This window comes from Drosophila navojoa, chromosome 2 (assembly GCF_054131105.1).
Source record: "Drosophila navojoa isolate 15081-1374.11 chromosome 2, UAZ_NAV_1.0, whole genome shotgun sequence".
Classification (NCBI taxonomy): domain Eukaryota; kingdom Metazoa; phylum Arthropoda; class Insecta; order Diptera; family Drosophilidae; genus Drosophila; species Drosophila navojoa.
The window spans coordinates 31,020,142-31,042,339 of NC_142890.1; the positions used below are offsets into that span (position 1 = coordinate 31,020,142).

At 41.7% G+C, this 22,198-nt stretch overlaps 1 protein-coding gene across 1 annotated transcript in view; it reads left to right on the forward strand.

The window, feature by feature from the left end:
- Nucleotides 1–8,625: 8,625 nt before the first annotated feature.
- Nucleotides 8,626–22,198, forward strand: part of cpo (RNA-binding protein) — a 65,407-nt gene continuing 51,834 nt past the window's right edge. The window contains 2 exon segments of the mRNA XM_089262390.1: nt 8,626–8,629; nt 8,972–10,254. Of these exon segments, the coding sequence (XP_089118516.1) occupies nt 8,626–8,629; nt 8,972–10,254 (1,287 nt within the window).

Consider the following 22,198-nt stretch of genomic DNA (forward strand, 5'->3'; position numbering starts at 1 on the left):
TGACATTAGTCATAAGACTAGCTGTAGTCTTCATTCATATTCTGTCCTCACTGCGCTACATTCTGTGTTTCACAGCAAGATACCCTCTGGCAAACCCAAACTCTTGCACTCAATTTGACTCAATTTACATAGTCGGCAACAGAGTTGATGAGGAATCCACTTGAGTTGAGCTTTTGGAATTGCACTTTTCATTTGATAAGCAATTTCGTAAAACCATATCATCATCATATATCATATATTAACCACAAACTACGGTGATCGTGATGCCCTTTAGCCTTTGGCTTTAAATATCTGCGTTTGTCGAAATTAATTTGCATCTCGACGAAAAGCCTTTGTGGTTGTCGACATTTTTGACTTGTGGTAAATTGAGAAAGACGGTTGGTAAACTAAATAAATTTGGAATTAGGAAAGAATCCTTTTAAAAATATAAATAATTAAATAACTTTGAAATATTTTACTGACGATTTCAATTAACTATTGGATTTCTAGGAGTGTAATCAATAGTTGTAAACATTTCTTTTGCGTATTCCTGAACACCTTTGTTACAATTGTAATGCACAATACTGGCGGCTCATGAGTAATTCACTTTGAGCTCTGCAGAGAAGAGAGTGAAGTATACAAGTCGGGCTCGATAATATATGCTAGATACTTCCGAGACTTCCCTGTCTTCGAGACCTTCTGTTTATGCAAATAATTCCACAGCTGGCAGTTTGTTGTTGCTGTAGTTGGCTTTTTGACATTGGACCCTCAGATTGGCAGCGAGGTTTTGGTTTTCCGGCTATTGCAAATTTAATTGGATTCACCAAGCAGATGCAGATTTACTGGCCCACTGAGAATTACCACGAGCAAGCGACATAGAATGAGTTATTCAAGAAGCTTTTCCATGTACAACAAACGAGAAAAAAGAGAAAATAGAAGCAAAAGATGTAAAGCTGTGGACATAAGGCATTTGCATGCGGCATTACAAGAGATTTTAATTGAAAATGAGTGGCTCGACCCTTGACACTGAACCTGAGTGGATTATCCAAAACGTGAACCCGAGCAGAAGTTCGCGCTGTCAAAGATTATGAATAGAGCTATAACAACTTTCCCAAGCTATTTAGCAGCTGGCCTTTCACTCTGTGTTGCTGTCGCTTTAATTATGCAAAATTAACGTTAATTAATCTCGGTTGTAGCAATAATGAATAAAATACCGAGAGAAAGAGAGGGGAAAGTCGAGAGAGAAAGGAAGAGAGGGAGAGGCAGATGTGTTCACTAAAAATATTTGTGGCATACCTAGTAGCTGACCTTATTTCCCAGTGCGTTCCCACTATGTGCGAGTCGTATGCCAGAGATGGAAATTAATTGTGAATGCTAATGGATCTCACTGAGAAAGAGGGATAGAGAGAGAGAGAGAGACAGAGAGAGAGAGAGAGAGAGAGAGAGGGAGAGAGAGAGAGAGAGACAGCGAGAGAGAGAGATGCCATATCAAATCTCATCTAATATCCCATCATAAGAAGAGGCTGACAGATGTTTGAATTGTTTCGTTGACATTGACGTTGTTGATTTGTCATTCGGCTGTACTTTGACTCTGATTGCGGTTCTGCAGTTGCAGTTGCACTTCACAAACCAAAATCAATGACAAAATCAACCGCATTTCAACAATTGCAACGAGCGAGCGACACACGAAATATATATCGAACGTGCGACTTACTTGCGGCCCAGATGGCTGAGTAGCACTTGCGCTGAGAGGCCCTGGGAAAGCATGGCGAATGTGCTGCCAAACACATGCGATACAAAGAAAATACAAACATATACATATATAAGCCGCACAGAATAACAATTGAAATGTTGGCCGGCGAAGCATCTCCCAAAGCTAAGTGAAGCCGCGTTCAATTGACGCGACTCCCCCCGCACTCGAAACTCGATTCGGCCAAGCTTGTTATGATTGCCATTGAGCTCAAAGGCTATTTATAGCCACGTCAAAAACATAATAATAATAGAAGTACGCAGAGTGAAGTCATTGATTGGATTGATCGACTCTTGTATGCCCTTTAGTCAGGGTCGATATTATAATAGAATATAAATTCTACTGTGTATAGAGAGAAGAACTAGTATAGCATTTCAAATAAAATCGCAATTCATTCCGCCTCAATTTTTAATATCCCCTATTTGGTTGACAGCTGCAGGGTATTTCTAAGCCACACTGACCACTACTTTTTGGGCTACCTTTCGCTGTGCCTCCGATCATGCCACACGAGGCACACGCTTCAGCTTCAGCTTGACTTGAGTCTGAGCCTGAGTCACTGCCCGCTTGAACTTTTGAACTAGTTTCGCACAGAGCTCAGCTCTCCCAACGTTTGTCAGTGAGCTAAATCTTCCATTCAATCTTCACATGAGTATTACAGTTTTGCATCTTTCACATCTCTCGGCTGGGGACTGGCCTGGCCCCTTCTTTTCGGTCGACGTCTATTACGGTAATGGCTACAATAGCCGTGAGTAAGCACGTCTATCTACCAATCTCTCTATCTAAATATGTGCAGCTATCTTTATCTCCCACAGCATGTGTGTGTGTGTGTGTGTGTGATTTATAAGCTAGGCTAATGCCGCCATCAGCAGCTATTGCCAGATAAGCTGCAGTTGAACAATGTTTATCAATTTGAGGGCGCAATAGTTCAGAGCCAGCTGATTGGCCGATTAGCAGTTTGATTAAAGAGCTGCGTTTTTATGCAAATTATGCATATCTGGCTGCGCCGATAAAATATATGTAGTGCTGCTATATGCGATTAAAAAAGTGCACACATCCATCCATCCATTAGGCAGGCGGAAGTGCATTAAACGAGATTGACACTCGCAATGGCTGGCTGAACCATCATTTATTGATTGTATGCTGTAAATTTGCAAGCATTAAACGAAAAGGGAAATAATACGCTGCCTATGCTGGCACAAGAAGTCGCAGACGCTGGCTGATTGAGCCCAGAAGCTTGCCAGCCCAGCGCTGGCTGGGAAATTAAATAGAAAGCCCTGCGCAAGAAGCGAAAGACCAACACGAAGAAGTCGACGTTTGACAGAGAAAGAGAGGACGAGGAGGAGAGGGAGACAAGCACAACCTACTTACCTAGTCGAGTGTCTGAATGTCTGTGCATTGAATGTGCCGTGGATAATAAAAAAAAAACCAGCAGGTAACGTAGAGGCAACTGGGCGTGGCTTCTACCCTAACTCAATATCTATGTCTGTGTGTCTTTGTGTCTTTGTGTGTGTGTGTGTGTGCTCTATGGCGTATGATGGATTTATGTTTAAGTTGCGTGCAAGCAACTTAATGGATTTTGTAATTTTCAAAAAATGCTCAAACTTAACAGGAGCAAGGAAAGTAGAGAGCGAGAGAGACAGATAGAGAGAGGGAGGGGGAGAGGGAGACAGAGAGAGCAGCAGGCAAGTCACGTTGCTGGTAAAACTTTTGTAGCAAAAGGTAAAACTAACTATCTTGCAGATACAAGATACTTTACTCGTGCCACTCGCGCAGATGCCATTTCGAATTTCGAATGGCTTGGCTGGCTGGCAAACGGAGACCGCACCAAGCGCCGCCGCTGCCGCATTTCTATCTGCGGCTGCCGCCGCCTTGCGCCAACGAATTGGAGCATGCCGAGCTATAAAAAAATTGTTTCTTGAGCATCGTATTAAATATGCGCACATAAGCATGACAACACAAGCCGAGCTGCTGCCGCTGCTGTCTGCTGTGTGCCTCTCATAGCAATGGCAGCCAAAATAAAATACATAACGAAAACAAACATTGCGGAAAACGAGCCGAAACTTGAATGCGCTCTCAGACGCGCTTCCTGAAAATGAGATGAAAAGTAAAGATTGAAAGCTATAAAGATATTGAGCGGACTTTTGCTTTCTCTATTACTAAGAGATTATCTATTATTGTGGCTGATGTACTTATCTATGAGATTATTCAGCTCATAAGTTTAGTTTACATTTCCATATTTTGAAATACATCTTTTATATGCATAACGTAACTGTTTTTAGTTTATAATATTTCATTAATTTGATATAAAATATTGCTTCACATATGGTGGATGATAATGAGGATCTTTAGATTTATGCCTTTTTCTGTTTATTATATATTATGCAATATATATCAACTCTAACTTTTCCTATCTAATTTGCCTTTTGCACCTCTAAGGCTTATGCGACAAAAATATTTTATTGTCACTGTCAAGTTTAGTTTGTGAATTGTTTAGATTGCGTTGATCATCATATGAATTTATGCAAAAGCAGAAATATGTTCATTAACATTTATGTATTTGTCATCAATTCTTGTTTATTGAGACACAGTTGAATTCTTACCAGGCACCATTAAATTGTTCGTCACTTGTCAGAACTATACTTATAAATTATGGTAGCTATAAATATTCTTGTTAAAATAATTATATTAATGATGCAATAATTTTTCAATTTTGCAGTGTTTTTTTTTATTTTTAAAAATCACAAATAAACCTATTTTGTATAATTTATTTAGTATAGTAATATCTACACTGAATTTCCGTATACAAACGTTTTTGGTATATCATTTATTCATGTTCTACATTATTTAAAAATAAAATCAAGATATTCATTTTTAGTTTTCGCTTTTGAACACGCCCAAGTCACACTGAAGACGCTCTCTCAGCCGCATTCCAAGATTCCAAGAGACCTTCTTCGTTTTGGCAACTTCGTTATGCCCATAACTATAATACCCATTTTTATGGCTGTGAGCAAAGTTAATATACATGCATTGATATGCATGTGTATGTGTATCTGTATTAGCAGTCGCTTGGGTATATCAAAGTCAGTCTTCAGAAAAGTTGCCTGGCTTATTAAAAATTAATTATGGCATAAACAGTGAGCACAATGAGATGCGCAGCAGCAGCGAAAATAGTTGAGCAAAATAAAATAAAACATCAGCTTCATTTATGGCTTGAGCCACTTTTAGCATTGGTTGTCTTCTGTGGCCAGAGCCACTGGGCGGCAGATGGGAGCCACAGCCACGAGCTCGCGCATCAGCAGCACATATTTGGTCATAGATACAAAACGAGCTGAGACTTGAACTGCGACTGAGACAACGCCTATCTGTAGCAGGGTCAGACGCGGGGAATAACTCACACAACAACAGCGAGAGCTGATCACGTGGGCGGGCATCCCAGTAACGTGCACTTGCGTTTATCTGTGACCATTAGCAATTCTAATTGTTGCTGTTGCAGCTGCTGTTGCTGTTGCTGTTGCAATTGGCAATGGGCAATTGCTAACAAGTGAGATTCGCGGCCCAAAATCATCTTTATTTTTTATGGCAGCATCCGCCTATACAATCAGCTTGATGATGACGATCATTATGATGACGAAACGTGGGCGTGCATCGATTAGCGTGTGTTGCCTTACACAACAGACTGTATATATTACAATAGATTTACTATTTGGAGCAGCTAGTCAGCCAGTCAATTTCCATTTGAAGACAGCGCCATTCGCAGGGGGCGTTCCCAGCCTGCAGCTGACCCAATTCAAGTCGAGCAGGAATCGTGGGGTAATTATGTAGCTCGACGCGCGGGCAACTCTTAAGTGGCGACAGTTAAATCTCAAAGCTGAAAGTTCAAAGCGAGAGCAAGAAATTGAAAATTGCCTTCGTGATATTGAGCCCCTATTTGGTAGATTTGAGAGGCGTGGCCGAGCTTTGTCTTTCGGTTTAGGGCAACAGCGAACAATAAAACGCATTTGTCATTATAAAAATTACATTTAATTATATTTGTTTTGCGCCAGCCTCAACAAAAAACGCACCCAGTTTCCGTTCCCCGGTTCCATTTTAGAAATGTATGGAAGAAAAAACACCAAAAATTAACAGAGGAAAACAATACAGAAATACAAAAACAATGCAAAATGGATGTCGATTAGAGAGACGCGACTCGGCTGGCTCTGGCTTTGACTTCAACTCTGACTCTGGCTCTGAGCTCAGCAAAGCGTGCGGGAAATTCATTAGCAATATTTATGTATATGACTAGTATATTTAACATGTGTTTGTTGTCGTTGCTGATGCTGCTGTTGAATTTTTACTGAGTAATTTCCTTAGCAGACCAACAAAGAGCGACAACAGCAGCAGCAACAACAACAACAACAATGCTATTATCGTTGCTGTCAGGGCTTTTGTTTTGCTAGAATTCGAGACGCAGTTGTTGTTGTGGCTGTGTTTTATACATTTGTATATGATCTGAATATTAGTTAATGTTGTTGTTGTTGTTTTTGCTTTGTCGCTGCAGTGCGAATTTCACAACACATAACCTCACTTGAGAGCGCACAGCGTGAAAATAAATTGAGAGAGAGCAAAAAGCATTCGATATGGAAAAGTTTTAAAATATTGTCAATGCATGAAAATGCGAAACTACAAAGACTCCAATATATGATTCACTTATGGTTATGTTGCTCCATCTTTAAGCTGATGCAGCTCACTCGTATAAGACTGATGAAATAATTACTTAAAGCGCATGATCAGATGCTTATATTATAGAATATATGTACAGAAATAAAATAGCACGACTTGTATTTTTCGACTTTTTTGAGAATTTTTTTATAGATATACAAAAACGTTGAATATTTTAATGATAATTGTTAATGGTTGCAATAATTGATTGTCTTCTGCTAAAAAAAATAATAATAATAATAAAAAAAAAAAAAAACAAATAAGTATATCAATACATTGGTAAACAATATATAGAAAAACTTTTTAGACTTTTCATATTTAAGTGGTGTTATTTTACTGTTCAGAGCTGTACATAGCTGGCCAATAGCAATGCGTCTAAATGAAGTACAATGAAAATATGATCAGGGTCAGTTTAATATGGAGTCTTACATATTTCTTCTAGTTTCCAAACATAGAATATATTAACAGCAAGAAAAGCGGAAGTAATGTTGTTTAGCATAGATTGTGTACCCTTGCCAAACAGAGTATTCTATGGCTGTCAGCCTCCATTTTTTATGTGCTAATGCGCCATAGAAAGAACGGATTCTGCGGCTTAGAATAGATAATATTCTGTTTTCAATCAAAATTTGTCTATATTCAATGCAAACTCTTATTTTTCTGCATAGGTCCACTGCAATGTCGAGGAACTGGCTGCATTTTATGCGTTTGCACAGAGATTAAGGATGCCATGTGAAGGCCGCAGCTTTAAAACGATGTTCATAAGGCATAAAGTTAAATTATATTGCGAATACGCAGTGTCGGCCGCATTCAATAAATTCCAAATTGGCCGCATTTGGCCATAAATCTAACACGCGTCACTGGCACAATGGCCTATTTAAATATTAGCCATGTATTATGCATTATGCATTGTTTTAACCAGTTGGTTTTGCATTTCTATTAATTATAAATCATGTGGGATTAGAACAGCTACCAACACGAGTCACCCTTACTTGATATCCCCAAAATATACCGAGTCCTTCAATCCACATCAGCAGCAAGCCCTTTAGGTCGATATTAAATTTGAATTATGATTAGGAAACTCGTTGTTTTTCCTTTTGTAATTAATTCAAGTCCATTGCCAATACACATTTTGTGGCATGCCCCTTAAAGCAAGCTGTTGCTGTTGCTGCTAACAGTTAGATGCCCCTGCCTCGATTATTGTGTGCATAATTTGTCATATGCAAAGTGCAGATATAGATACCGATAGAGATACAGATACAGACACAGATAAAGATACACAGGCATCGTTTGTCGCTTGTTGCCGCGTGTCCTTAGCACTTGGTTGCTTCGATGGCGCCATTATAATCCGCATTCATAGCCCTGGCTGTGTATTGTGCTCAAATATGTGCATATATTTGGTGTACAATGGCGACTATTATATTGTACGTAGCGCACGATATGTGTATACATATGTATCTATGGATACTCAGCTTTAGTTATGTGCATATTCTTTAAATACAATTTGGGTTTGTTGTCAGCTCAATTTTCAAGTTGCTGTGCTTACACTCGACTGTTTATACATATGTATACGTACTCGATTCCCATTCCCTCTGTGCGTGTGTGTGTGTGTTTTCGTTTGTTTATTTGCCTTACCGTTGCTACTGTTGCTGTTGCTATTGCTGTTGCTGCTATTCGCATTCAACTGTATTCAGATGCTTTTCTTGCCAGCAGCTGCGGCGCCGCTCGATGGCTGCCAGTGATAACCGACAGCCAAATAGAGTTATATACGCAGCAAGAATTGCTGCCAGCAGAGTCTCTCTCTCTCTCTCTCTCTCTCTCTCTCTCTCTCTCTCTCTTTCTATCTCCGTGGCTCTGTGACTGACCTACACAATTTGCATGCTGTTTGTTTCATTTGACTCAATTTTCTATGAGCTGCTCTCTGGCATATCATTATTGTAGCACAGGCACAGTCTTTGTTCTTGAACTCTGCTGTTCTTGGTTTTGTTTTTTCTTTTTCTTTTCAAAAAATTTACAATTCGTTCTAGTCAGCTTTTATATAACCTGCCTTGACGTCGAAACAACACTGGTTCAATTCAGAATTCAGATTGAAAGTAATTATCGCATGTACAGTTTTATTAAAATTGAATAACTGCATGGATAAGAACTAGAGTCTATGCTTACATTGATAGGTTTTAAAGCATTTTTTTAATGGGTGTATAATGGGTATACAATATGATAGAGATTCTGAAAACGAATTTAACTAGTAGTCAGTTTATACTTATTTACTATTATTGTAATATTAGCAGTCTAATAGATGTTTATCTTTCATAATTTGATTTATGTAATGAAATTTCATTCGCAGTTGCAAAGCGAACGATTCATCATTTTGAGCTAATATAATGATTGCAGTTAGCAAATGTTGTTTCGATGTTTCAAATTCCGATTGAGTTGTCGTCTGTCATGTCAATGTCAGCCCTCAGATTTATTTTAGACAGCATTCAATTGTTATTCATGTTGTGGTAATGTTGCTCTCTTTGACTTTGTTTGCTTTGCAGGTTAACTGAGTCGCCAACATAGCCAACTATCAGAACCAGAGCCTGTTGGGCAGCCATCACCATCTGCTCCATATCGCCGAACCACAATTGCAACTGCTGCCCGCAGTGACAACGACGCCGACGCCGACGCCGCCAACGCTGACGACAGCAGCATCGACAGCAGCATCCCTAATACCCAGCACCAACACCAACACCACGACCATCAACAACCAACAACACCAGCGGCCAGTGTTTGAAAAAGCCATCACCATTTCGTCGATTGCGATTAAACGCAGGCCGACGCTGCCGCAAACGCCAGCGAGTGCCCCACAGGTGTTGTCGCCGTCGCCCAAGCGCCAGTGCGCCGCCGCCGTTTCGGTGCTGCCCGTGCCCGCAGCAGCAGCAGTTGCCGCGCCCGGTGCCCATCTGCAGTACGCCACCTCGCCGGCAGCAGCAGCAGCAGCAGCAGCCGCCGCCGCCGCAGCAGCAGCAGCCGCAGCGCTCAAGGGCCATCAGCTGAGTTTTGCACACCCGACACAGTTTGCGGCCGCCGTTGCCGCGCACCACCAGCAACAACAGCAGCAGCAGCAACAGCAACAGCAGGTTGCCTACGCACACCAGCAACACCAGCAGCAGCAACAGCAGCAGCAGCGTTTGGCCCAGTTCAATCAGGCAGCCGCCGCCGCTGCCCTTCTCAACCAGCATCTACAGCACTCGGCCGTTGCAGCTGCCGCGGCGCATCAGCAACAGCAGCAGCAGCACGTGGCGGTGCTGCAGCAACAGCACCAACAGCAGCAGCAGCAGCAAGCGCCTGGCCATTATAGTGGATATCAGCTGCGACACGCTCACGCACAGTACGCACCACAGCAGCAACAGCAGCACTTGGTGCTGAGCAACAGCAACACCAACAAGCAACACCAACAGCAGCAGCAGCAGCAGCAGCAGCAACAGAGCAGCTCAACGGCAGCAGCAGCTGCCCAGCACCCACCAGCAGCAACCACTGCGCTAAGTGTTGCCACAGCAGCAGCAACTACAGTCAACAGCAGCAACAATACCAACTCCCCGGGCAGCTCCACGCACGAGTCACAGTCGCACGAGTCGGCGCCGACGACTCCCTCGCCGGCAGGCAGTGCCAGTGCCGCAGCAACAGTCGCCAGTGACAGCAATAACAACAACACAAACACAACAACAGCAGCAGCAACAGCGACAACAATAAGCAGAGAAGCCAGCATAATGGAAAATCAAATGGCGCTCGCCCCGCTGGGACTCTCACAGAGTATGGACTCCGTGAACACGGCCAGCAATGAGGAAGAGGTAAGTGCCACGTCCCAAACCCCCGTTACAATCACAATGCAGACAGAGCTCGTGTTATGCCGAGCCAACTGCGAGACAGCTTAGGGATTACGGTAGTACGCAAAAGACAAACGAAAACAAAAAACCCAGGCAAACTAGATTTGCGCCCAAATGTCGCTCGAGCAGCAATCGGTTGATCCAATGTACAATACAATGCAATCCAATGTACTTCAATGAAATATTGGCTTAGCATGAGGGTTCGAGCTCACAGCGCAAAGGTAGTTAACAGGAGAGTGGATCAATCCACAGGTAATGTCAAAATAAAGTAGCTGCACGACGACACCGCAAAGAATAAAGTTAGAAACTGATAGATTATCTTGAAAGCTAAACAACAATTCCAGTTTAGGAAAGTAATTTTATAATTATTTTAAATGAAACAAAAAACATTTTTTTTTTAATATTTTATATAAATACAAGAATTTTCTTTTTTATTTTGAGTAGAAAAATAATTTAACAAAAATATATTTCGGAACTACTGGGAAACAATAAAATGTTATTTAATTTTCTGCACTATATTTTATAAATTCCTATAAGTATAACATATACTTGTGTATACTCGGAATTAGAGCTGGAAAATAGTGCTGTCACACGTTGTCACACAACCACTATCGACCTATAAAAAAATCCCTGCCGCCCTAGTTTATTATAAGGATAATGCGATGAAACCAAATAAACTAAAACTAAATTGATTTTAAAAATACTGAATAAGTTATTAAAACCTAAATGCGTTATTTTTTTTAAAACTCACTTGGCAGAAATTAGTACAATATTAGTTTCAAAATAAAATTTATATAATTTTTTTAATTTAAATATTACGCTCACGTGGCCATGGATTATCTAAAAAAAAAATGTATAGGTTCTTGGCATTACGAATTTAGACGCTTACATGAACATTGCTGAGACGCTAAAAATATTTTTCGTGCAATAAATATTTTCATATAATTACCTAAACCTCGATTGTGATATAAAATACTCTTACGTTTAAGCTATCTAATAAACAAATATTATATAGTTTCCTACTTCAGCCGTTTTCTATACTATCGCTGGCCTTAATATCTCTAGTATGAATCTGTTATAAGTTACATACAATATTATTCATGGCAAGTTAATGAAATCGAATAACATTTAAGAAACACGGCGAAAGTGGAAGCGCACATAATAAAGCTTTGGCAAGCAGGTCCAAAATCGATATCTCAAGTGCATGTATTATAACACACACACACATACATAAACATGAATATATATGTATGGTCCCATTCCCAGTGCCGTTTTGACGTGTAGAGCTGCATGCGCTGCCTGCATCAGCCAGCAGCTCCGGGCGCAAGAGTTTGGCGGCTTGGTTTTTGTTTTTTCCCATTTAATATTTTTTGTTGCTTTGTGGCTTGAAATATTGCATTATGTTGGGCAGAGCGCAGCAGCCTCAGCATGTGCATCCTCAGCAAAGGCTCGACAGCACGAGGGCTGCTTTGGCCATCCTTTGGCTGCTTTACTTTTGATTATGCGCCTCGTCTTCTGCTACACATTTTTCACGCTGATTTTTCTCATATGGCGACGGCTTCCCACAGAGCAGACGGCGCGTAAGCCGACGGCACGTGCCCAACGCCCCAGCTCCCCGCCCAGAGTTCTCTCACTTAAACGCCCTCCTCTGTGAGAGTGCATGTGTATATATGTGTGTATGTGTATGTATATGTGTGCTTGTCTCTGCTTATGTCAAGTGCTACGTGGCCTTTCTTTAAGCAGCTCAGAGAGAGCATAGCCAAAACTCAAAGCATTCAGAAGACTCTCTACATCCTCATAATCCTCCTCCTTCTCCTCCTCCTCCTCCTCCTTCTAGTGCAGCCCTTGCAGATATGCAAGCGATGCGTTAAATTTGATTTTATCCTTGACGCATATGCTCTGGTGCGTTGCTTTTGTTTAGCGTCCTCAACCTTTGCCCTGATTATGTTTCTCAAATAATATTTATGATGCTCTCCTCCTGCTGCTGCTACTGCAGTTCTGCGCGAGGTGTCAACTAAAATTTATTTAAAGGGTTTTTAATGGTCGCTCAGCCACAATTGCATTTTTCAAATGAATGCGCAATCACAACTCCTCCGTCAACCCATTCCACGGCTGCAGTGCGAAACGATGCTCCAAAAAGCGCATTAAAAATGCATCAATCACGTTCCTTCAGTTTGGCTGCAGCTGAAATTGCCAAAAGTGGAGCACGAGATAAAGATGAGCGCGAGAACGTAAAGTATTTGCAGCAGTTATTCTGAGAACGAATTAACTCACATATCACTTGAATTAATCAAATTTAATATAAATAGCACTGGAAAAATTTTCTACAAATAATAAAAATTTTAAATTGAATTTTCTATAGATAATAACAAAATATTTTACCAAAATAATAACAACTATGACTATGAGTTCCCACCTAAATAGCTTAAAGAAAAAACTCGAACTATTGATAAAAACAATTAATAATACAAAAAAAATTTCAAACAATAATTGGATAATATTTTAAGATAAAATAATAAAAATTAATTAAAAGATTCGCATTAGTGGCAGCATCTACCATAACATGTAATTAAATATAACAAAAACTAAAATACTAATTTTGAAATGATCTTATAAATACTAAATTTGTATATATGTATATAAAAAAAATTAATTCAAAATTATGAAGCAACGAAAATACAAATTGATACACATTGGTGGCGTTATCTAGCGTAAATTGAATGAGAAATATCAGAAAGTAATATACAAAAACTAAAGAATAAATTAAAATTCAGTTATTATTATTATTGATTTTATAAATACTCGAAAATATAATAAAAAAAACATTTAAAATATATAAATAAATATGTAAAAATATAAATCAATATTTACAAATATAAATAAAAACTTTTGTCCATGTAAAATCTATTTCAGTATGCAGTTTAAGGATTGAACGTTACGAATATTTTTCAGCAGTGTGTTCAGTTGGAGGTGTTGAGGCGCCATCTAGCGTACTTGTGTGCGTGTGTGTGTAAATCCAAGGCGAGTCGTCGACCTGGCCAAACTGCGCCTCGGCCTCTCGTAGTTGTCTCACCTCTCGCATTCGCGCCCAGCCACTGACTTCATTTGTATATATGAATAACACTACCATATGCAGTCTGTCTCTCTCCCGCTCTCGCTCTCTGTGTTTCTCGCAGTGCACGCTCTGTTTGTGCGAGTGTTGCTCTGCATGAATTATTGATAAGTCAATTAAAAAAGTATGACAGCAACTGATGGCACTTAAATATTTTACACACATCCGACGAGCTGCCCTCAAGGATATGCATTACCTGTCGCTTCAGCAGACGCTGCTCCACCTCTAGCTCCAGGTTCGGCTCCTGCCCCACTTGCTGCTCTGGCCTATGGGCTGCACTTCTTTTCTCTCATTTAAACGTTTTACGAGCGCGCTGGCCGGAGCTTTAAGTGGCCATTGTCCGGCCCGGGCGCCGCTTCAACTGCGTCTTGCAAAGGCCATTGGGCAGTCAAGTGGGTGCATAAAAAAGTGTGTGTGTGACAACATGGCAGCCCCTCATCCCATGCCATGCCATGCCATGCCTTGCCCTGTCCTACCTTCTATTTGCAGCTTCCACATTTGATTTTATCAAAGTTGCAACAAAGCGCTTTTCTCTATCCGCCCAGAATGCCAGCCGACAAGTTTGTGGCAGCACGTCGTTAACCCTTCCCCCTCCCCCTTCCCCTTCCCCTTCCCCGCACTCGCAGCCCCACGCACGAATGCAAAAATATAAAATAAACTTAATAAAACTTGTCACAGATGTTGCATTCAGCTTCGTCTCCTGCCCGCCCCTCTTCCTGCTCGGACTGTCCAGCGTTTGCATTTTAAGCGTTGCGCACAATTAAACTTTTAACTTTCTGCCAGAGTTTTCGACAAGAAAAATTTGCCTTACCTAACGTACGGCCGCAACGTCCCACCACCGCAACGTTGCACCACTGCACCACCTCTAACGTCCTGCAGCATACTCTACAATTTTTGTCATGTACTCTCGACGGAGGAAATTGCCAAGTGGCAAAATAGCTGTCAAAATGCTCTTTCTTGGCAACGTACTCCCTCTCTCTCTCTCTCACTCCCACTCCTTCTCTGTTGTTATTTCCTGAGTTAGTTTTAGTTGTGCAGTTTGGCATTTTTGTGCTTTATCATGTTGTCACATGCAAACAAAGTTGCACCGTGTCCAGGCTGAGCGCCAGGTGGCGTTGCAAATCAGCCCTAACCTCTGCACTGGCAGCTGGCAATGCCGCGCAGCCTGTAGCAACTGTTGCAGCTGGCAACGCCACTCAACGCTCATGAGCAATTGCAATATGACGCGAATCGTTTGTTGGTTGTCTCTTGAGCCTTGTGGCTGGTGTGGCGACTCCTGCTTCGCTGCGTCTGTTGTGTGGCAAATGCAAATCAACATTTTGCTGCTGCTCCTATTTGATGTTGTTTTTATTTTGGTGGCTCTGCTGCTCGGCACGTTGCATGAAATTGCTGTCCAAAAATTTATTTGTCGCCTTGACATACGCCATAGCTATAAATATACCAGTGTGCAAGCGAGAGAGGCACAGAGTGAGAGAGGGAGAAGAGAGCCTGGCTAGAGAGCAAATATTGCAGACAAGTCGATTGGGGCAAGCGAACCAACTTTTGGCTCGATGAATTTCTAAACAACTTTTGTGTGTCCCCAGGGGCTTGCATACACACACACACCCGCACATCAATACATAAACACACACACACATAGAAGTAAATAGCGGGTGCCCCTCGTTCATTTTCGCTAAGTGAAATGTCAACGTTAAGTATTTTGTTTTGCCATTTTTGCGTTTTTGTTTGCGCCCGTTTTTAAATGCCAAAATAAAAAGAGTTTTGTGACAAGGCTTTTAAGCCGTTTTCCGTATTTTCCCTCGAACCTCCCGCCACTTGACGCCCTAATGGCTCACGATTTGTGCTCAAGTGCAGACGGCGGAAGTGGCGGCAAGTGGCTAAGAAATGCCAAGCGCCATTTCAGCCGGCCACAATTGGCGGCCAGGATGCAAGAATTTGCTCGATTGCCTTTTCCGATAGCGCGCGCCAACCCGATTTGCTCCACAGATACATAAAGAGCCAGAGATGAGAGCTAGAGATGGCAGCGTGAGATGGAACGTGATAATTTCTAACGGTTTAAAAATGAATTCTGAAATGTATATTTGATTTTAGAAGTAGGAGTAGGTTATAGATGTCATAGAAAAATAAATTATGAAATAAAATACACATATAAGCATACATTTATAAAACTCTTTCTATCTGAGATTTACTTAAATTTTACTTCCTCAATTAAAACCTTCAGTGTAAAGGTGAAAGAGTAAAGGAATAAGTTAAAGTGCCTGAAATAATTTTGGTCTGCTAACACTTAAGTACTTAAGTCAAGCTCTGGACAGGCTGCGTGTCATTTTGTGTTTCGCCAATATCCACTCAAAATACTTCGAGTGCTCGCTTCGCTCAGCACCTTCGCCTGGTGTCCATTGCCCTAGCCACCTTCTTTATACCTTTTTGTCGAGTTCTTCTTTGTCCGAGAGTCCTATTCAATTCCGCCTTAGACAATTTGGCGTTAAATGAAATTATTAAAAAGGTCGCAGGTGAAAGATGTTATCGGAAATAATTTGTGCCAGACTTAAGTTAATTGCGCAAAGTGCAAGCAGACTTTAAGTGAATGCCGGCTCGATTCGATTCGATTGGATTCGATTTACATTTTTTGCTGACCTTTTCAGTAAAAACAAAATAAATAAATAAAAAAGGAAAATCAACGTTCTGATACATTCAGCATAGCATATAGCGAGCACATATGACAGCTGTCGCTGATTAAAGTTCAATTAATTAAACAAACGACCATATTACAGTTGTCTCACATGCTCTTCCTTGTCAGAGCTACACTCTCCCGCTCTCTTTCTCTCTATATCTCTCTCCCTCTCTCTCTCTGGCGCTCCGTGTCGATGGCATGCATTTAACATGCATTAACCGCACACCGTGTAATGCAATTAAAAATGTAAACTGTGCACATAAATTACACGCTTAAATAATGCAGAAATTAATAAGTTCTGTTTGCTCGGCACCACAGCAGGACGTGTTTTCCCTCTGCCCCACCACCACCCCCACCATCACCCTCACCCGCTCCCTCTCCATCACCCTCTCGGTTAGTAACCATAACTCTTAATTATGAAAGTGCGCAATGAATTTCCCGCAAACGCGTCTGAGGTGAATTGCAGAATTGCATCATTAATATCCCTTGATCCGGTTTAGCGCTTTGCTCAGCCCTGCGGACGCATTTAACATCTTGGTCATTATCCTTCTTGCGAGTTTCGTCATCATCGGCGCCAGCGGCTGTTTCGCTCCTATCGCTGATTAAGTCGCTTATTTTCGCTCGCGCTCTGCTCTTATTCTCTCTCTCTCCCTCTACCTCTCTCTCTCTCTCGTTTTTTATAGCTCATTAGCTGTTGCTCGGCCAATTGTTGTTTTGCTGTGCGCCGTTTACGAGCTGGCATCAAATCGACAACATGCAAACGGCTCATAAATGAAATTGGCAAAGAAGGGAGCAAGAAGCAAAGGGTTGGGGAAGCAGGGGCAGGCGAACGGTGCCAAGAGAGCGCGACGGCGATAACTAATTAGGGAATATCCTTTAGTAGAATAGCACACGCCATGTCTGAAGCATTTGCTCTTTTAAATTGCGAATATTACGCATACGCAGCGTGTTGCACAACATTGAAAAATGGAATTTACAAAACGTCTATACACGCAATGCAAACAAAATGAATATTTCTAAGAAATTGATTTCCGAGTGAGAAATTTCTCAGAAGTGAAGCATTGAACAAAAAGCCAAATATAGCTTTAAATTTAATTTATTATACCCTGAATGCTTCAGAAGAAGGCGTGGCTAACTTAAATGACATACACATAGTTCATTAAGATTCCAACATACTCGAATAGTGCGAGCTGTTACATTCTGTCTAATATTAACGTGAACCGATACGACATATATGATGAGACACAGAGAATGCTCTTTCATCAATCCACTATATTAATTTTGATTATATTCCAATTATTGTAAATTACTTCATTAAAATAAAACTTAAACTACCTGCTAAAATCATAAGTTGAGGACTCCAATTCCGCCCAATAATCATAGACTTATTTGAAATAATTTTTAGTCAATTGAAATTCCACGCATTTGCTGAATTCTCACTCTGTGTCAGTTCTGCTTATTGTCGATTGAATTTAAGCGCCCTCAATTGTATTGCCATAAGCGCACGCTTCCTGTATCCTGCATCCTGTATTCTGCGTGTGTGTGTGCGTGTGTGTACGTGTGTGATCATTTGCGTGCTTAAATCATCAGGCGTTTGCCCCCTGTCTGGGCATTTTTGTGTGAGCTTCGTGTCGAAAGTGCCGTTAACTGGCAATCCGTAGGCACCACTGGCCGTCTCTCCAACTGTCGCAGCCATGTGGCGTATACGTAACACACAATAAATAAAGTAAAATAAACACGCATACGCAACAGCAGGGAAAACGAAAATAAACCCAAACACAGAGAATGAAATTGTTGCTGACATTTGCAACAATTTCCGCTTGGGTCAGTTGTTGATTTCTTTGTCCTGTCTCTCTCTCTCTCTCTCCCTTTCTCTCTCTGCTGTCCTTTTTATACCCTGAACCCATTGAAAATGGGAAATCAGGGTATAATGTTTTTGTGAAAAAGTATGTAACAGGCAGAAGGAATCATCGCAGACCCCACAAAGTATATATATTCTTGACCAGCACGATGAGCTGAGTCGATATAGCCCTGTCCGTCTGTCCGTCCGTCCGTCCGTCCGTCCGTCCGTCCGTCTGTCCGTATGAACGCCGAGATCTCAGAAGATATAAAAGATAGAGAGCTGAAATTTTGTGTGCATACTCGTGTATACCATACGCAGTACGAGTTTGCTTTATTTTTTCGATAACTCATCCGATAACTTTTTTATCGAAAATAATCGAAAAATTGATTTTGTTTTTTGAGCCTCATCGGAGTACTATTAGATGTAGAGACTTCAGATTTACTGTGTATATATATATGATGAATACAAACATTTTGTAATCAACAGATTTTGGATACCACGCCCCCTTCGCCCCCAATTTGTAAAAAACGTATTTCAAGTACTAGAGACTTGTGCTTTGGAATGTACACACATTTTGACCATATAATTACGCCCTGAAAATTTCATTAAGATCGTATGTTTACAAACGAAGTTATTCACCAAGTAAATTCTCATACTATTGCCCACACTGCAGCGCAGCCCAAGCGCAGTCGCTGCTTACTGCGCAGTTAGCTGAGCGCGGGCGCGTGAGGGTGGATGTAAATGTATGTGTGCGTGCATAAAAGAAGTGCAGAATGATAAGAATATCAGCTTGGAGGGTTCAGGGTATCTCCTAGTCGAGCAGTCTCGACTAGAGTCTTCTTACTTGTTATGATTATAATAAGTTTTTTTCTCTTTTTTTTTTTACATACAAATTTTCAATTTTTTCCTGTTGGTTTCCTGGCTTATAAACGGAAAAATTCAGTTACCGATTTGCCGCTGCTTCGGCTCCTGCTCCTGCTGGTCTGCCTACTTTTTCTTCTTCCGCTTCCTTTTTTGTTATTCCTGTAGTTGTTGAGTTTGCTTTGGCCCGCGTTGGCCGCTTTGTTGGCTGGGTTTGCTCACTTTTTGTGTTGTGTCATCATCGACACGCAAGTCAAACAAATCAGCAAACAAACAAGTGAGGGAAGTGGCCGGGGCAGCAGCATGTGAGTCCGAGGGAAGGTGAGCTGCAAAGACACGTTGCTTTTAGCGCTGTCCAACAAACAAACCAAGTTCCAGTGTGTCCCATGTCCCTTGTCCCATGTAAACACCAGATCGTGACCAAAGGAGGCAAACCTAACCGTTTTCCTTTTACTTTTTCTTCTTCAATGACATTTTCACATTCCGGCCACGCCTATTGTTGCTGGCTTATTCTTTACGTGGAATAATTGAAGTTTCATTTGTGTTTTGTCGCCTTTTTTACGTGGGATTTTATTTCATTTTAATTTTATTATTTTTACTTGCAAGTTGAAAGTTTTGCGGTTAGGTTGGCAGAAAGGTTAAATGCAATTAAATATTTATATCGGAATGGCCGAAAGACCGGAGTATCAATTGAAAATTTATAGGCTGAAGTCTGCTGCTCGCTGTTGTCCCTGTTTGAAATTTAATTTACACACGCTGCGGTTGATTTTGTTTTTATTTATTTTCACTCAAATTGCAAATGTAAAGAGTGCGAATGGCCGATTGGGGGACACGCGCGGTAATGGAAAATTGTTGAACAAATAACAAGAGGCAGCAACATTCGTGTTTTATGGCCCGCAGCAGCGCTGCGCCGTGCCCACTCTTCAGCTGCTAATGTGTTGAACATGTTGCCGTGTAATGCGTTGACAACACGCAAGGCACATGCCACAGGACCCTAGCAAACAAGGGAGCCATCCAGCTATCCAGCCAGCCAGCAGTCCCAGGCAGTCCCAGGCAGCCCCAGCAGCTCAGCAGAGCAACAGCTGCGAAGACAAATGACGGTGCCACATGGCACGGCAGCAGGGCGAGCCGAGTAGACATTGTGTTGCATAGGCGCCGCAGATTTGTGGCCATTGTTTGGCCATTTGACGAACTTCAGACAGAGAAATACAAACAAATATAAAGCAAGAGAGAGAGAGAGAGAGAGAGAGAGAGAGAGAGAGAGAGAGAACGAAAGGAGCCTGCTTGGCGCGTGCTGCTGCTTGATCTGTGCGCACTTTAGTGGCATTCATTAGTGCGGAAATGTGCGGCTGTCCATCACAACAATGCAGACGGCAGAGCAGCTCAGGCATGCCTCTCACACTTTCCCCTCCACGCCTGCACATTCCTCCTGCTACTTATTCTCCTACAGTTTTGCCCCTCTCTCTCCTCTGCCAACTATATTAGCTCAGCCTTGGCGAGCCTGCATTGATGATTTGCCTTTGGTTTGGCATTTTAATATTGTGACAACGAGTTGCCAATTTGATTTTCGCTCCTTGGTTGAATCATTAGCTGCCGTCCTCTCGCAGTCATTATGGCTGCTCTCTGAAATCCCCGCAAGCACCTGCAGCCAAATGAATTCCAAAAATTCCAGCACTTTATGGCAACAGCTTTGACTGGTATGTGCGCTTGTTTCCTCTGGCAGTTAAAGTCAATCATCAAATATGAAAAATGTAGACTCACACACACTCCGACGCGCACACACATATACATATTCAGAGGCTGTTATACAAACACCTGCAGTTAGGCTGCAGGCAGCACACAATTCTCACACGAACGCGCAGGCGGCGGCCTTTTGAGCGGAAACCGGAAATCAACTTTAGGGCGTTTTTTGTACATACAATTTTATTTTGCCCCAAACCAAATAACAACAACAGCCACAGCCACAGCGACAACGACAACAACAACAACAACAACAAATCGCTGCATGCCAAAATGAAAAGAGAAAAGAATATCAAACCATAACTCGCCTCGCTGCAGAACGCGAATGTGAATGGATTGCTGGGGGAGGGGCTTGTAGACCCAGTTTCAGTTACTCCCTGGTTTATTGCAAGGTATTTTCTGCTTTTATATGCTGCTCTTATTTGTTTAGCATGCGATTTCGTGCTTTGTTGGGGCGTGGGAGTGGGCGTGGGCGTAGGTCGAGTGCGCGCTGGGACCTTCACATTTTGGCACAACGTTTGATGTTTTATGCAAGCAGAGCCACGGCTCCTTCGTTGCAAACAGCAGCTACCAATATAAATATGCAAAGTACGTCCTAAAGCCACTCAAATCAGTGCAACTTAAAGCTGCATCTGAAAAAAGTTCAAGATGATTTTAAAAATAAATAAATTAAAACAAAATAAATCGCTTAAAAGCTGTTTAAAGCTACAGAAAAATTAGGCAGATAATCGGTTCGGTTATGTAACAAAATTGGTTGATTAAATACTAAAGAAAGCGCATTAATAATTAAAAGAGCTTTAAAGCTTTTGGAAGCTAAAATATAAATTGGATTTTTTTAAAATCCAATAATAATGAGAGGAAAAGGATGGATATACATATTGAAGCTGCCTAGCTTTGAGACACAGACCGCATGTTCCTGAAAAGCTCTCAGATATAAGGCGAGAGGACGTTGTGAAATCTATAAGATGAAATGGCCATCTAAAATATCAAGAATTCCCAATAATCCTATTTCTATAGGAAATTAGGCTTGCAAAGTCTTTTGCATGATTGAATTGTTTTCGAGATTGAATCGATTAGTCGATTGGTGTATTTGCTGATCCGAGGTGAACTTTAATTGTAGTGCATGCTTACGGCCTGTTGTGCGCCCATGCACTTAAAAGTTACCGGAGAAAAGAGCTTGTACAGTCGATCAGCGCTTCGAGTGGCCGATGTTTTCGTTATGGGAACGCACGTAAATTATTCAGCAGAGTGTTTCATAGTTCATTTACCTAGCTAAGTACCTGCAGGCCCGGTCGGGCAGAGGCCGAAGCAGAGGCTGCAACTTTCCGGCGGACCACTTTCCAGTCGGTTAATGCAGGCAGCGCAACAACTTCCGAGCAACAAACAAAACCTGGTCAAAAACCATTGAAGCACAATTTAAATGGAGCGCCAAAGGGGTAGCAGATGCAGCCGGAGCTGAGCCTGAAGAAGGGTCCAGTGAGGGGTTGGCGGGTGGCGACTGGTGACTGGCGACTGACGGGTTGGCTGACTGACCGGGGGAGGCTTTGCGCGTTGAGCAATTCATTTAATTTGAGTTGCATGTAAGTTGCGGAAGGGAAGCTGGGAGTTGGATGCTGAAGCAACGAAGCGCTTGGTGCTTTAATCGGAGTGCGCAACGGCCGCTTGTCCCACTTGGGTGCGG